Here is an 18,282-nt window from a genome sequence, read left to right as displayed (position 1 = left end):
AAAGCAACAGACCCATTTTCATTTTTTTTGGAAATAAATCCATTTTCTCCACACTGTAACTATCCTAAGCTCTCATTTTACACTGTAAGAATACTTCGCAAGAGCTTTTATGACAGATACAGGGTTCCAATTCTATTTGAATTGGAATTCTATTTGAATTCTATTTGAATTCTATTTGAATTGGAAGATTCGTTCCTGTCACAATCACACTGAAATCAGAAGAATTAGATACCCTATTAAGGCAAATTTCTTCAGAACCATGTCATGATGGCTGATTTCAGAACAGTTCAGCACTTAGACTCGTATAGGTGGAGATTGCATTAAACTTTTCACAAGAAAGAGAGAATACTTGAATCCTGAAATTCTACCTCAATTACAGACAAAAACTTGAATTCATTGTTGTACAAGAGAGTTTACCCTGTAGATCATGAAATTTCTTTCAAGAGATGATGTATTTTTTGAAGTTAAAACAAAAAAAAAAAGGAAATCAAGTTAAATAATTAAGCAATTCAGATAAGAAACCAAAGCGTATTGATTAAAGAAACTTTTACCGTGTGTCCTAAGAAACAAGTTTTTGATTGTCTTTGAGACATGGCATTTAAAACATCCTAGTGATATGCTATTATGTTGTTACCTAACAATCATTGGTATATTCAGATTTTCACAGAAACAGCATATTATGAACAAACAAGGTTTTACTGTGAATGCAGACATACATATCCAGAGGAAATTACATACATTTGGCTTAAAACCCAAACAAATCAAACAAAACCAAAGCCTGACTATTTATATGCTTCAGTAATTATGTAGAGATATTTTTAATTTTGACTTTTAAGATGCCCTCAGACTAGTTTAATTAGATTTCTGCATTTTACCTAGAAAGACGTTTCCTCTAGATCAGAAAGGACTATGTAAAAAAAACCATAATCCACAGGACATTTGCACTATCCTCAACAAGGGAGAAATATATATTTTAGATTAAGTCCAATGAGAAATGAAAATTAGACAATTCTCTTAGAAGAATAAGCAAAGAAAGACTTAATTTTTCATACATGTAAAAGATGGTCAAAAGCAGTTGACAAGAACCAGATGACCCAGGTAGAAAATGAAAAGAAAACAAAAAAACCCTAAGTCACATAATGAAAAGAAGGTTAATTTTTAAGCCAAATGACAATTCCAGAGCAGAAACCTACGGGGTATAAAAGAGATATGAGGGAACTCTGTCTTGCCTAGAGTTCTTACCCAGGACCCAGGTACTGTGGAACAGTCTTCTTTCTGTAAAGAAAGAAAGAAAGAAAGGTGGAAGCTTAAGCCTTGCTTTGTCCAGATGACTTGTGCGTGAAAAATGTATCAGGAAAAACATTCCAGAGGTGGCTATAGAATGATGTCCAGCATGTCCCACAGAAGTTGTACATGTTCCATATCTAATGAGTTGAATGCTCAGTCTGGAACTGCTGACCTGACTGCATTTGTATTGCACTGATAGGCTTGTGTGTGTACAATATCGAACTGATCTAGAAATATTGCTGGGTAAAGGTTGTGCACTTGAATATGCACACATACCAAAATCCTGTAGGTTATATCCAATTCATTCAAATGTCAAGTTTTCCACGTGCATAGCAGATGTCCACCACACAGCTGACCTAAATAAATAGAACACACCCAGGGTCTCCAAACATAAAAGCTCAGATTCCTGCTACCTACTCTACTGAGTCTGACATCCTAGTTTCTCAGATGAGTGACTTATCTAGAGGCCCTTCTATAACTAAATTTCCAGGCTTAAAAATCCCACACATCTCTGAAATTTAGTCCCAGCCTATACATACGTATACACACACACGTGTCTATATATTCATCTATATCTGTCTCAAGTTGTGTGGTATTATTCTGAAAATGAACAGAATGTCAGTTCTTAATGTTAATTCTGGAATATTTGGAAAACAAAGACATACTAGAGTTTAGTTTTAGAAGGTAATGTCTTACACTAATCTGATAATTTTCAGTAATTTGTCACTTAGTGTCATGAAATTGCCTGTCTGGGTAGAACACATGTAGATGATCTTGGGCTTGCCTTGTTTGTTTGATTTTGGTGTTTTTGGGTTTTTTTAAGCCTTAATCTTTTAGTTTCTCTGTCAGAATTAATGAATCAGAGTCTATGCTGCGACATGACTGCAAGCATTCACAGAGAATAGTAGCATATAGTTAAACAGCATTAAAATGGCAATGTAAGTTTCCTCAGGTGTTCCAGTATGTTAGCATCTGGTAGTACTAGCATCATACAATTGCTTGGAAGGATAATCTTCCCAATTTCTTTGTAAATAGATGCCTCTCTTCTACACTGAGTGTAAAATGTTTGAACACACATGCCCACCAAATGGCATAAAATAGTGCCACGGTGAGTATTTAATTCAGTCAGAGAAATGTGAACTTTATTCAGGTTTCTGTCTTTAACGTTGTCTCATTTTCAAAGTTACTTCTCATAACTGCAGATCAGCCTTAAGAAGAGGAGAGACACTATTTTAACAGACATTTTCAGCATACAGAGATTGTCAGATTAGAAGTATTGATGGACACTTGATTTACATTCAAACAAAAGAGCATCCATCTAATTAATTCACGCATTTCACTTATCCCCCATGCTCATTGCAATGTTTCAGTTTTACAGCAGTAGAAGCTGACTCACAAGCTACCGAACTTGTCAACAGCATCAAGGGGAGCTTCTGAAGTAGTGGAATTAGTACTGGATATTAGTTTTGTCCTCAGACTACAAGAGCAAATCTTGATTGAGTAGCTTTTATTGTACTCAAGGTGCATTCTTGCAATAATCAATATTTCTTCTCACAACCACAAGAAAAAATGCGCCCCAAGATAGCTCTGAACGAAGAAGCCCTGAAAATAAACAGTGTAGTGCACTGCATTGTCTGAAAGGTGGATGTGTGCTGATCTCCCACTCAATGACACAGTACAACAGATGGATTACACCAGCCTGTGCTGTGCTGGCAGTTGGATTATTTAGATCTTTTTATCCTCAAGAGTTAGGACACATCTAATTAACCAAATCATTTTGTCATAACCATGAGGGTGACCAAAAGAAAAAAACACAGCAAAACACAACCCCATACACAACCAAAAACCAAACCCCATGCAGAAATAAATAATTTTTGCAATTCAAATAGTTTCAATAAACAAACATAAGATCAGCAGGGAGCATGGCTCTTTGAAGAAAGATGCTTGCATTATAAATGCCAGATTGTAAAGCTGTAAGTAGAAGGGAACCATTAGGTATTCAGATTCAGTTTCTTGAAGCCAGATTGTAAAGCCATAAGTAGAAAGAAACCATTTTATTCAGATTTAGTTTCTTGAAGCTTCTGCTCCTAAACCATTTGAATTCCTTATCCCTAGGCTAAGTTTGTTTCAGAGAATAGGAACCCAGTTCTTTTCAGTTTCCATTTTAGTTAATAAAAAGTAAAAACCAAACCCCAAAGATGGAAAGTTTTCTCCCTGTATGTAGTAAGACTCTGAACTGAGCTAAAATATAATCTTAGGTCACCTGCAAGTTCTGCCATAATGGGAACGTCAAAAGAATTTCTGTAGACTAGAGACAAGAAAAATAAATTAAAACAGTCTCTCAGAACTACTGACAACCTGAGGAGTTACACAGCAGTCACTTATAATTACTGTTGTCTTATATATTACTTTAAGCCTGCATAAATAGCACTTTTAAGCCTGATTGCCTGCAAAGTTTTAGACTTGATATATTTTAAGACAAGCAAAGAAATCAACAATGAAAAAAATCCTTCACATCTTGACAGTTTCTCTCCTGACCTAAATGAAATATTATTAGAGAAGCATGAAACAGTAGAGCAGTAGACAACAGACTTCAGAAAAGTCTTAGCCTTCCATATAGCTTCATTTATCCCAGAAACTAGTTTAACTGTTCTATCATTAACCAAGTGTAAAATAAGTATGTAAATGAGAATGGGCACAGAAATAAGAGAAAAAAAATAACATACTAATTTTAGCATAACCTTATTTTGCCTATTTCTGTTGTGTGTTTTGTGTTTTTTGTTTATTGGTTTGTGGGTTTTTTTTCAGGTGTTCCGTTCATCTCACAGACTGTTAGAGCATGCTGCACTCAAGTATTTCGGCAGAATAAGAGATAACTAAAACCTTGCCATCTATGCCAGCGTAAGTCTTACGAAGAGTGACTGAGGGAACTGAGACTGTCTAGCTTGAGGAAGAGTAGGATCAGGAGAAACCTTATTGCTCTCTACAGCTATCTGAAAGGACAATATGGAGAGATAGGAGTTGGTCTCTCCTCAAAAGTAATTAGTGATAGGACAAGAGGGAATGACCTCAAGCTGCACCAAGGTAGGTTTAGGCCAGACATTAGGAAAATTTTTTTCACTGAAAGGGCAGTGAAGCATTGTAACAGGCTGTCCAGGAAGGTGGTTGAATCACCATCCCTGGATGTGTTTAAAGGTTGTTTAGATGAAGCACTTAGAGATGCAATTTAGAATAGGGTTAATGGTTGTACCTAATGATCTCAAGGGTATTCTCCAGCTTGAAAGGTGTGGACATGGCACTTGGTGCCATGGTCTAGTCATGAGGTCTGTGGAGACAGGTTGGACTCGATGATCCTTGGGATCTCTTCCAACCTTAATTATACTGTGATACTGTGACATTTTTGCTGTGTATCCTGAACAAGGCAACCATCTATCTCATCTTGTTAAAACACAAAATAAGTTCTGGCATACTGAACATTACCACACTGGCATACTATAGAAAGGAGCTGAACTTTTTCATACCAGACCTTTTCCTGATTTTCAACTACACGCTGTGTAAATTACCTTATTCTGTTGTTATTTCTGTATCCTTTATATACAGAAACTCTGTGAGGTTTTATTCTGGAAATAACAGTAAGGATTCAATTGCCCCAAATACTCACATTAATTATTTAAATTTGAAGGCTGAAGAATGCCTTTAATATCCAGTACTGGTGATGAAAAAAAGCTAATGATTTTCCAGGTGATTCTTACTGCAACCTGATAAGCGATCATGAGGAGTATGATACTTATACACAGTACTTGCCCTTTTTATCTAAGAGTTCAGCCAGACCACAAAATGAGAGGTTCACATGTTGCTTTTGTTTCAGGCTTCCAGCAGGCAGTAAGCAGTAAAAAATAACCACAATAAGAATAAATCTTTGTAGAAAAGAATGAGCAGTCTTCACTACCCTGATGTATGACCCTATTACCCACAACCAAAAAAAGTTTGGAGAAATAGAATCAGCCTTCACAAATATCCCCAATGAATATGCTGAATGCAAAGTCAGCTTCTCTAGCTCTTTGAAAGCATGAAGTCTATATTAAAAGCTGTGTCATTCTGACTGACAGAACATCAAATGTTTGGAGAGGTTAAGTAAAAACCTTTTGGTATCATGGTCATAAGAAAAAAAAATATAAAATCATTTGTCTCTTCAGAAAAAGCTGGATATTGAAAACAAAGGAAGTAATTAAATATTCAGAAATATGCGAATTAATTTTTATCAATAGTTTTATGTTTATTCTCTATAGAACAAAAAAGGAAAAAATATGTATTAAAAAAATTAAATTATGTTTTACATTTCTAAGTTCTAGTTTTTACTAACAAAAGTGGTTTTTTCCTCTCTTCTACACATAGAAACCTGTGAAAATTTTTCAGTATCTACAGAACTGTAAAACAGCACCTTTAATGCTGAGACAAGTAAAAGAATTTTACATTTAGAATATGGCTTACTTTTGACTGGATGAAGACTTTCAAATAAGTTAAGCAAGCTTGGCAAAAAAGCTCAGTCTGTCCTGCTAGGAATGTCACAAGAAGAATTTTTTCTTTCACTGACCCGATGTTCTTTGGAGACACATTTTATAGAATGTGCATCTGTACAGGTATGTATATGCACACAAACTTATATGCACCCACTTTTTCATACTACTCTCTTGTATTTAATAATACCTCTTTACCTGTTCAATTCAGCTTCTGTGTTGTTTTTTTTTTGTTGTTTGGGGGTTTTTGGTTGTTATTTTGTTTGTTTGGTTGGTTTTTTTACGAAATGTTTGGAAGTTATATATGTAAATACTAAAATACCTAAAATATTTCATGTCATTCAAATATATGGTACCATTAACTATAAAAAACTTCTGTGTCCCCTTCTCTCCAAAAGGTGAGAGGAATAACCAAACAAATAACCAAACTTTCTATTTAAAACGTATCTTAGGGAGAAGAGTTTGTGGATTTTAATCTAAAATAGGATTTCTGTTTTAGAGAGAGAATTTTAACTGCATTTTAATAATTACCAAATACAGCTCTGATATAGATTTCACTCTGACCATGAATTCATAGATGGAATGAACAATCTTAATTTACCTATTTTCACAAGTAAAAAGAGTGAGGAGTCAGAGGAAAAAAGAAAACAATTCCAAATTAAATTTTCAGTAAGTGCTTGCCTATAATACATTTCTATTCACTGCTCCTTCAGAGGAGTAATAGTACTCTGTTAATATTTTACATGAAGCTCACTACAAAAAGCAATAGAAGATATATACTAATGCTCAGAATCACACAAAAACAGAAGTAGTAATTCTTCTTGTGCAAGCACTGTTGTGTATAACAAACCATCTCTTGAGAATGAAGGAGAAAGTGTCTTGTGCTATAGCCAAGAACATTAAGTATCACCAAATAATTCTGGTTAAAATTAATAAATTCCTCAGTTTTACTCTTATTTCTCCTTGTCTTCCTGTCAATGACAGAAGGAGGGGAAATCCGTAAATTTTAAGTTAAATTCCATTGGATGGAATTTGCAAGCACACTATTCAGACATTACTATTGCCTGAACCTTTAGCTTGGTGCTAGTCTTCAAGGAAGTTGCAGCTAAAATAACATAAAAAGGTCTGGCTGGTTTTGTCTATAAAATGTAGTCAAAATTGAAAATGCATAATACACATTATGGCTACAAGTTGCAAAATATGTAATTAAGCTCTGACATATTCTCATAAAATTCTGTGATGTGAAAGCTGTGAAACTAGATGTATCACTTGAACTCAGTCAGAAGCTTTTAATGAATTTTAATCAAAGTTTGTAAGGACACAGTATTTGAATTAGGAGAAGCTCACAGGTCATAGATGTGCTTGTAAAGCACACATTTTTATCTCCTTAAGCCGTTATCAAAATAACGCAGTGGAAATGTAGCAAGACTTACCATTTTTACACTGACCAGGCAAAGCAGGAAGTACATGTGAGGATTACCACATACTCATCCACAGAGATGACAAAGTTATAACAAAAATAACCAAACATCTAAGCTAGCCTTGCTTGGAAAAGTTGGTGATGGGGAAGGGATTGGACAGCATCATCTCCTAATGTCTATTCATCTCTAAATCATGCTATGATTCTCATGTATTTTTCAGAGCTGTAATTAAGGTAGCATGCCATGTGTCACAGTGGAGAACCAGAATAAAGAGCCTTTCAAACTGAAATGAACATATATTTAAAACTTCATCTTGGCATTAACATCAATAACAGAGATTAGAATAAAACAGATTTTAGTTTCACCACAGACTGGAGAAAGAATGCAAAAATGTCCTATTGTCACTCCACTGAAAATTATACCAATTTATTGTTCTCCTTAAGAGAAGCAAATGCTGCCTTCAAGCAAAACAAAAGAAGTCAATCCAAGTATTGTGAAGTCTGGATATAATATAAAACACTAACATTTGTTCTGAGAATTAACTGCTTTTATTTTTCTACCACACAGGCTTGAAGCATATACTCCTATATTTACTTTAACTATGGAGTCTATGATTCATATTCTGTGTATGTCAATTAATTACAAATAGGTCTGTCACATTTTTATCTTTTGTCATTGTTTTCAGTTTATCCCTCACCAGAACTAAATGGAAAATATTCAGGATTGTGATTAAAGAAATTAATTTCATATATAAGAACTGACCTCTGTTTAAATATTGGCATTTCAATGGTAAAACTTTAAAATTATTACTACAAAGACAGTAATCCAGAAATCTTGTAGACCACATAAAATATGGTCTAGTTTAAAACAAAACCCAAACAAATAATAAAAAAAACCCAAAGAAACAAACAACCTCACTGAAACCCCCACAAAAAACTCAACCCAAAACCCCTAATGAAACAACTCATTAACTACCAGAAAGCAACCCCTCCCTGACTAAAAACAAACAAACAAGCAAACAAACAAACCAACCAAATATAATGAAAATTGAAAATTCTCACTGTAGGTAATCTGCAGAACCCCCCAGGAATGGCTTTCAAGTGCCCTGTATGGCCCATTCAGAAATACTTGACTGCCATCTACTGGCTGAGTAGGCCGACTTCTTTAAGGTGTCTTTCAGGCTCTAACTAACTTTCCTTCATCTCTAATATTTCTGCTTACGTTCCCCTTCAGGGCTTAAGAAATCATCACCTTATCAGAAGACAGTGTTTTAATCACAAAGTTCAGTTACTAGTCATATAGGAAGAATAAGAGACTGAAACAGAAATCTACTACAGCTGTAGAAAATTAAATATCTATTAGTGCTTATTAGGCTTTCTAAAACCAAACCAAAAAGAAACCGTAAAATTGCAACATATTTAATTGGAAAATTAAGTTCTAATACTAAGAATCAAAGACAGCTTTCCAGCAATAAAAAATTGGAAACTTGTGCAAACCCAGTATGACTATGAAAATAAATGTAGAGTAGACCTGACTTGCACTTTTCCTGTCCTGGGGTGAAGTTTGATGAAGTTTAGTCTGCCTTTTACTATTTGCACTGTTGCACTTCAGCAATTCCTGTGACCCTAGCACTGATGTCTTCTGACAGGTTCCTATCACGTACTGTTTTAGACAAAATTTTTTTCTTCCCCTTTCCTTTCAGTACATTTTTCTTAAAACATAATTCAAGGCTAATATATGCTATAAGCCAACATATGCTCTAAGCCTACAGATGCTTCCTGATACTCACAATTAGAACATAAGTTCCCTGACATCATACATTGCCAGCCCAGCTCTCTCCCTTTTTCTCACTCTCTTTTTCAAACACACACACGCACACACACACACACCCCAAGATAAGGGGAAAACAGATTTATACCTCTGAAATTTCTTAATTTTTTTGTTTTCTGAGATTGAGGTATGCTGGGATGATGTTGCAGGAAGTTTACATTGCTAAGTTCTCCTTAAAACAACATTTCCGATTCTGTTTGTCAGGACAGAGATTGTCGGTTAGCTGTAGTATTTACTTTGAAAAGTATAATAGGTGCAGACTTTGCTGTAATTCAGTTCATATGGAAAACTTCCAGAAAGTTTGCTTCTTTCATACTCCTTCCTTTCATCAATGAGACAGCTGAATATAGTAGATGCTCGTGAATTGCTCATTTTTTATTTTTAAACAAATATGTACATTTTCCCACCCTACTGGAATCTCAGACTTTAGCAATCACATTTTTCTAGGAAAATAATAGTTTTACAGGAAACTGTCTTGTGTCCCCAGGCCTTCTCTTCCACCTTACAGAAAGTAACCTGGCAAATAGTGAAGGGATGGAAGAAGAGCAACTCATTCCCAGAATGACAAGGTCCTTCTGAATGAATATCTCAAGAAAGAATGTGTGAAATGAAGCAGTCTAAAAAGAGCCATTGCGGAAGAATTGCCAATTACTTTTTTTCTGTTGAACTCCATTTTTAACCAGCCTCATCTACATATTGCCTTGACTATGAAAAGCCATGTAATATCAAACAGGCTTAAAAAAATTCCCTTTTAGTGTTATTCTTTTTGCATGTGTAGCAGAATCATTTCACCTTTTCAGACAAATCTTACATTTACCTTCCATGTGTTACACTCACTTGTAAAGAATCATCTTTATGAAATTTCACTTAAGAGAGGATTTTGACTAGCATGCAAGACAAAATCTATATGTGACATTTTGTAACAATGAAAAGTAACTCCCAATCCTGCCAATATTTTCTCTTTTCTAAATGGACTGGTTATGACTATTAAAAGATTTCATAACATTTTTTATTATATTACTGTCAAAACTAGAACAGCTGAAATGCCACTAAGTTATTACCCTAAGGAGTTATAATAATTTGTAGTTAAAGAGTAGAGTAAAAAAAGAGGTCCCAACTGAAAGGCTGAGAGAGGGGGTACCAACAAAGTGCAGTAGATAGGAACACTCTTTTAAAAGAGACACTCCAAGAGCCACTCTTCCAAACCAGAAAGTATATTCAACATGGCAAAAATGTATCCTGTAATTTAAGATTTTTAAGGCTAGCATTTTAACTCTATGATACTATTGAAAAGTGCACCAGTAGATCATGCAGTAGAAATCCGTTTTCAGTTCCTGAGAGCTGCTAAATTTGTCTGGTTGTTACTACCAGTTGAAATATGTGGCATTCCAAAAAGGCATATAAATTTTGGTGGAGGGATGATCTGTTGGTTTAAATTAGGTGGCTCAAATCAAACTGGGACAGAAACATTAAAGTCACAACAATATTTTGATGGCAAACTTTTCTGCTGTAACTATAGTTTAAATACTCAGTGTGAACTATCTCATAAGTGAACTGCTAGAAACTGGAAGAGTCTGTCAAAACCTCATCTTCTGAGAAAGGTTTATGAAGACTGGGCATCCTCGATGGCTTTAAGAAGAATTCATTACATCTGAATGCTTACCTTTAAATAAGGATAATGAGGGCTTGTTTTTTAAGTTCATTCGATACTTACAACAGACACTTATAAACAATCAAAAAAAAAAAGAGTAAATTTGAAATATCTTGATAGTAAGGTCTATAAGAGAACAAGCAATTTAGATGACTTTCAAGCAACTTTAGGTTTTTGGTTCTGTGATGTCCCACTACTAACCACAGTCTAGTTTTTATGTACTTATTTTATATTTACTAGATGCGCTTCTTTTTTCTTACTGCTAAAACTCTGGTTTTGTCTACCACGTACACAAAACCCAAGCAAACCTGAAAACTGTGTTAAAATGCAGAGAAAATTGCAAGGGTACCACAAAGATCAGGAGTATAAAACAGAGGAAATTGGCTTTTGCCTCGAAATGAAGCTGTCAAATCTAAACATTAGAACATTCAATTTTTCTCTTCTTCCTTCACTAAAGGAGTGAGGCCTTACAAAGTGTTCTTTGTTCATACTGGGAAGGCTAAACAAACATTGATCCTCTAGCATTTCAAAACCAGTACTTGAAATTGTTGCCAGTTTTTCTTATTTTTCCTCTACTTACCAATTCCTGTGCTAAACCTAAGCACAGGATGGACCCCTATTTTTAGCTGTCGTTTTTTTGTACTCAAAAGAGCAGGCTTTAAAACTTTAGGAAATATTGCAGCAATACAGAAAAGTTATGTCTAATATTTTAAAGAAAAAGAAAGATGATACATAAAAAAATGGTTCTTAAAATGGCCCAAAAATGTAGAATCCAGGCTTTCTGTGTTACTTGTACTTTTAATGTAAAATTATTCTGAATGTTGTCATTAACTGTCATAATTGAGATAAATTACCAGCATCATGTTACATATGTGTTTGTGTCAGTATCAACCATCTCCAGTTATTTAAAGAGCATGTGGAAGATGTCTTTTCCCAGAGAAAGGAGACAGAAGGCAGCTACAAGTAGACTTAATCGATCAGCTTCAAAACTTACATTAGGGCTCTCTTCCTTTGTCAGGTATTGAAAGAAAAGAGAAGAATCACCTATGTGGCTAACTTCAGGCAATGCTTGCTTTCTTCAGAAGAAAAATGGATAAACTGCACAATAGTAAAAGAGTATAAGCCTCCAACAGAAGCATTTCACAGTATTTTATTACTTAAGGAAAGTACAAATAACACAGGAATTATCTGAATTCTGTCAAGGATTTACCTATAAATGATAAAAATGTTAGTGTGACCATTCTACTTTCTAGACACTTTTATAGATTCAAATAGATATTGATAGGTAGAACACGCTCAGCTCTTTGGGACTGTGTAGAACTAAACTGAACATATGAAAACATTTTATTGACACAAATTCTCAAATTAAATAACGTCTGCTATGATTTTCAAAATAAACCAGAGTGATGATGGCAAAAAACTTGAGATAATTTTCTGTAAGGTAATCACACACTCACGAGAGTTATTTTTGCTTCTCTTTTATAGAGTGGGTTGGGTTAGAAGGCGTCTTAAAGATCACCCAGCCCCAGCACCATGGGCAAGGGTGCCTTCTTCCAGGCTATGTTGCTCAAAGTCCCCATCCAACCATTCACTGACAATTAGTAGTATAGAATGAAAGAAGTTCCCATCACTGTTGTAAGAGATTAACACTGAGCAGGAGTGATGGAAGGCTCTAACACCAGCAAATGCAACTTAGTGGTTGGACAACAAAATAGGCTAATTTTTAAAATAACAAACACCCCCAAACAAAACAGTCTGAAGCAAATGTTTGGTTGGTGTTTTTTTTTCAACTAAGCCAACTACTGTTGATGTACACTTCAGTGGAGAAACAGAAATCTTTGCTACTGTTCACATGAACATTTTTATATTCGCTAACACAAACAGATTTTATTTTACTATTCCTTAATAACATCTTCAGACCTCCAGAACCAAATGTCAGCTTTCTTCCATGTGAATTAACCAATAGAAATTTTACAAGAATTACTTTTGGCAGGAACCTCCAGTCTCTATATATAAGATACACTGTGGAGCATGTAAGTATTTTGAAATAAAAATTTAGAATCAAAAGCACACTTCCAAATGTTTTCATTCAGAACATTCAGTACATAAAACTGTTTTTAAAATGTCTGAATGGCTGCTTTACCCATCTTTGTAGAAAACTATAAAACAAATACATATTTTAGAATCTTACCTGTACCTGTTGAACACCTCCTGTGTATTGTTTCTCTGTTTCAAGAACAGTAGATTTCAACTCTGAATTCAAAAAGAAGATACAAAATTTAAATGTTTTATATATTAAAAACATTAATCTTTAACAATAGACATTAAGAATTACATTTAAAGATAGTTAGAAAGAAAGCAATGTAAAAAGTCCCATTTTCCAAATTATCCGTCTAAAATTAATGGAACAGTTTATATTCATAAATAAAGCCAGCCTGAACTCAAATTGTGATATATGTATTATGACTCAACATTAAACACTATCATCTTGAAAGAAGTCCATTTCTATTGTCACATTTTCCGATTCAGAGAAAAAAGTTACTTATGGTTCTATAAAACACAATCCACAGAAGGTCAAGGGAAGGTTCTGACACTTTTTCTTCCCATCCAATACCATTAAGAAGTATTTCTGCCCTAGGGTCTGTTCACAAAGGGCCAAAAGAACTCGTGAGCAGAATGACTGTTTTCAGCTATTCTGTCTTGTGCTTATCCTCTTAGTGTCCCTTCTCCGCCCTAATGTCAGAATTTGAAATCTCCACAGTAAGACAGATAATGATACAGACCTAAACTCACATTTTAAAAGCATGTTCGATTGCAACTGGCCTTACTATTGCAAATACATTTTGTGAAATTTCAGTTTCATCCTAGCTTTATTAGTCACCGCGTACAGCATCTCAGGCTTACAAAGGAAGAGTTTGAGACAGTACACTTATTGTGTAAGGACACAGTCAGAGCTTCCCAGAAATTGGGTTATTCCAGCCGAGGGTATGAAAATAATTCACCTTTGTCTTGAATTCTACATTTTCTCTTTTGGGCAAAGAACCAGCATTCATCTGACTTTTGAAATTTTGATGACATTACTCATTTACATTGAAACATGAAAGAGCACTTCATTCTAGTTGTTTCTTCAATTATTTTCTATTTTGCAATAACTAATGTGTCCTACTTAATATCTAAGTACTCACTCTCTTAATTACTGTTTTTGATAAAGAAAAATAAATATTTATGCCAGAATTATAGTTTTTAAATGGAACAACGGCTGTCACTGTGAAAATGAAAAATAAAATAGTGGGACTATGAATGTTTATCTGCACACTTTACCCAGAAAATGGACATCAAAACATAAGACACCCATCCCAACCCTTCTTTATATTAAAATATGGATAACAATTATTCTGTCCACCAATACTAATTTTTGAGACCTTTTTAAAACAAACAAACATTGCAATGTAAACCAAACTTAAGCACGAAAGAAATCACATTAAAAGCCTGATTGTGCTAATACATATTTCAGTGAGACATGCATGCTGTACATTCCTGCATTTTTTTTCTACAGTGCTGTATTTTGAGTGGCTGAAAAATAGAAGAAATTGCAGATTTTGTGCTGGAAATCACACAAGCGTGTAATATGGTAAATCATTGTAGAGAATAATGAAGACTTTATTTATGGAAGAAAGTGAGTATAATTGTTCAAGCACAGGGATTGAATTAAAAGCTGTTTTCTATTCTGAATTTTCCACAGGTTTCTTCTCTGATCTTAAAGAGCAACTCTGCACCTCAATTTCCTTGACTGATAGGAGATAACTAGAAAACAAAACCTGCTGCAAAACATCCAAAAAAATCAAACCTAAACAAAAAGACTCCAGCACCTACATGGTACAAAGCTCTCTAACCATCTTAGTAGCTACTGCTGCTCATGCCTCCTTAACTAGTCAGTCTCATTTTGCACACAGAACAACAGAAGTGATTTTCATATACATGCTCAGATAAATTGTGTCTCACATTCTTCTAATATCTTTTAAGGATATTAACATAAAGCAGACAAAATTATTGACCATTTGCAGGAAGAGCGAAACAGTTGTAGTCCAGAGCCTCTGGATTCAGAACTCCTAGACATTTGGCCTCCTCACGGCTTTCTGACAATCCTAGTTCTTGAGAAGTTGGACATGCAAGAGGCAAGTTTCATTGCCAGTTGCAGTTATACTGCAAGGCTATCTCTTGAAAACTAACGATCCTCCATCTTTATTACTTTTTAAATTGTTTACTAAAAGAGAATTTCCAATCTCCTCTGACAGAATTGTTCCCAATCAGAAAAACCTGGATGAAAATGGGCTGTTGTTCTAAATTAAAGCCAGGTTCAGGGGACAAACCCAGTTAATTTTAAGGTTAGCTTAACAAAATTCACCAAATACAAATCGATCTGCAGCAAACAGATTCTTGGTTTCCCAAAACTAAAACAAACCTCATCACTGCAACAAAAGAAAACAAACAAACAACTACAACAGAGTTAAGGAAAGGGAAAAAAGTGGTACAGGACTAATAAAATCTTCCCTTTAACCCAGACCAAAAATTTGTATTCCCCCCTGCCGCCATCATTTTTAATTAAAATAAATGAAATAAATATCTGGACAAGTCTAGCTTTGTACTAGACTAACTTAGATTTAAGGGTGTAAACCCACATGTTTATTGTGTTGAGACTGTTTCATTTTGCAGAAGTTGAGCCTCTGCCCAAGTGATTCAGACAGTTACATTGGAGACAGACTAGGCTCCAGTGCCTGCATACGTTAGTTTTCCTATATGTGGAATAGTGTAGTCAGCAAAGCACTAAAATATCTCAATTTCAAATATTCTGTTGTGTATAGACTTGGGCAACATGCTGGGGTGTGAGAGTGCTAGTGTCAAATACTATTAGAGGTGACAGAATGATTTTGGGTATTCAGATGGAACATTAATGGCATACACATTGAACTCACTGATATTGACTCATTTTCTCAAAAAACTTATCTGACTCCAGAACTGGAAAATGGTTTTGGCATAAGTATCTGCTGATGTGAGCCCTAATTCATATTAGGTATTTCCAAATAGCTGTTCGTTAATAAATAGCCAACTTAAAACCCAAACCAAATTGACTTGATGAAAAAACCCAAAACTCCCTTGACCACATTAATAGGCCTTTTTGTTGCACCCAACAATGCTCCACATGACAGAGCACACAGCAAAACTAACACATACTACATTAAATAGATTGTTAACTAGTTAGTTAATTTAGGAACAGATTACCTAAGACTTTGTAGAATTTTCTCTTGCCTTACTTAAAATGTGAAGGCCTAGCACTGTCCTCATGGTAACATGTATAATGAAAGTATAGACTCTACATCTAGAAAGCCTGTTACATCTCTTTCTGTATGAATGCTATTGGCTAAAATGGATGTTTTTGCTTAGAAACCATTGTTTGTGATGTTAATGGGGAAGGGATCATGCCCCTGTACTTGGCACTGGTGAGGTCACACCTCAAGAATTGTGTTCAGTTTTGGGCCCCCAACTACAAGACAGACATTGAGTTGTTGGAACACGTGCAGAGAATGGCAACAAAGATGGAGAATGGTCTCCTCTGAGGAGTGGCTGAGGGAGCAGGATTGGTTTAGTATGGAGAAAATGAGGCTGAAGGGAGACCTCATTGTTCTCTACAACTACCTGAAAGGAGGCTGTAGTGAGGTGTGTGTGGGCATTTTCTTCCTAGTATCAGGTGATAGAAGGAGAGGAAACAGTCTGAGATTGTGCCATGGAGGTTTAGACTAGATATTAGGAAAATTGTTTTTATGGATACAGTGGTCAGGGAATAGAATAGGTTGTCCAGGGAGGTGATGGAGTCACTGTCCCTGGAGGTGTTCAAGACATATAGCTATGGCATCCTGGGATATGTTTTAATGGCCATCCTGATCTTAGGTTGTCAGTTGGACTTGATGATCTTGGAGGTCTTTTCCAAACAAAAGAATTCTGTGATTCTATCATAACTGTTTAATCCATGCAGAAATAGCTACACATAATGCAAAATACAGCTACTCTGCACACAATAATTTAGATCCTTTACAGATGTTTACCCTCTCTACCTTTCAAAAGGCACTTAAACATAATATAGTTACAAATCTTGGGGAAGGTGTTTATCCTTCAGGTTTGACATGAAACGTGACTTACCTCCATGTTCTTCCAGATGGCATGCATAGGAACAATCAAAAAGTTAAATTATTTTTCTGCCTACATAGTAAACAGAACAAGTATATTTTTTTCTGTTCCCTCTATGCCCTGCAGTGCAAATTCAGGCTGATTAACCCAAAATTTCAATAATATTTTTATCAGCACCTCAGATAAATTTTGAGGGCTATGTTCCATTAACAAACAAACAGCCACAATACACAATTTCACATTAGACTTCTATTTTCTTAACACTTTTGCAGTTTTTGAGAGGGCAGTGGTTAAGATAAGGAACAGGCAAGTACTGCAAATACTACATCTGTGTAGTAGGTATAATATTCAATAGAACAACATGGGATAGAAACAAACCATGTATAAAATGAATACACTTTAAAATTATTAGCATTATCCTCCTGGTGGATATACCTCTCAGGGTATATGGCAATTAGTTCTACCACAATGACAGCACTGTCACTGAATACAGCATAAAATAGTAGATTACACAAAAATTTGAGTAGCCCAACAGTCCAGTACTGCAGCATGCCACATTCTCACTTGTATCAGTGAAACGGATGCAGAAATGTTTCCTTGACCTCTATTAAAAGCTGCTTTGGTAAAAACCACAGCATAAGCAGAATAATATAGTAGTATTGCAGTTCTGCCTGCATCACTTATTTTGCTTGTGAAAGTGGGAATGAGCTATACCAGTAAAAGTAAGGTGACGCCATGATAAATGGTGTCCAGCACAGAACACTTTGCTCATGTCCCAGAGGAAGTAGTAGAGAGGTTCCAGAGAGAAGCAAATCTCAAATTAACTCCACCCAAAGCCTATAGGCAATGCAAAGAGATCTGCTGAAATAATTACTTAATTCTGCAAATCTGAGGGGGGGGAAAAAAAAAAAAAAGTAGTATGAAATGGAAACTTTGAAAACACCCAGTGGCTCTCCACTGAGTCATGGGGATCAGTGCAGCACAAAGTGTTGAAAGCCAGTGAATAATAACACAAAGCTAAGCCTCCAAAAAGCTCTGGTGTTTACCCATCAACACTACTCAAAGAAAAAGTTGGAAATTCTCTCTAGATTCCTCTGTTTGCTACAACAGGGTTTTGTCTTGTTTTTATTTCTCAACTTACAAAGCTTTTAGTGTGTGTATATAGAAGGTTTCAGAAATTTGGCTGGTAGAGTAACCTTACAAATTTTAAGATAAACTGACTTTGTAAACAAGACCTCAATTTGGTGTTCAGATATTCCCTTCCTACCTCGCTGTCAGCAGGGAACGGCTGAATCCACAAAGGAATACCTTGCACCACTAGTAACTTTCAGGATACCATCAGATTCTAAAACTTTCCCTATTTTTAAGAAAAGTCAAGTAGCCATATTTCATG

General features: G+C 35.2%; 1 protein-coding gene across 2 annotated transcripts in view; it reads right to left on the bottom strand.

Annotated features, from left to right (window-relative positions):
• The window catches only part of FMN2 (formin 2), a 163,755-nt gene that overhangs the window by 111,710 nt on the left and 33,763 nt on the right, over positions 1 to 18,282 (bottom strand). Inside the window, exons 4-5 of one of the 2 annotated variants that reach the window (XM_054162300.1) lie at positions 12,898 to 12,959; positions 1,243 to 1,275 (exon numbers count right to left, since the gene is read on the bottom strand). In XM_054162300.1, the coding sequence (XP_054018275.1) occupies positions 1,243 to 1,275; positions 12,898 to 12,959 (95 nt within the window). The remainder of the gene's footprint in view (positions 1 to 1,242; positions 1,276 to 12,897; positions 12,960 to 18,282) is intronic. The other variant, XM_054162301.1, reaches the window with a different exon arrangement.

Source organism: Dryobates pubescens, chromosome 6 (assembly GCF_014839835.1).
Source record: "Dryobates pubescens isolate bDryPub1 chromosome 6, bDryPub1.pri, whole genome shotgun sequence".
Taxonomy (NCBI): Eukaryota; Metazoa; Chordata; class Aves; order Piciformes; family Picidae; genus Dryobates; species Dryobates pubescens.
The sequence above is the reverse complement of the archived record's forward strand: the minus strand, read 5'-3'. Positions and strand labels throughout refer to the sequence as shown.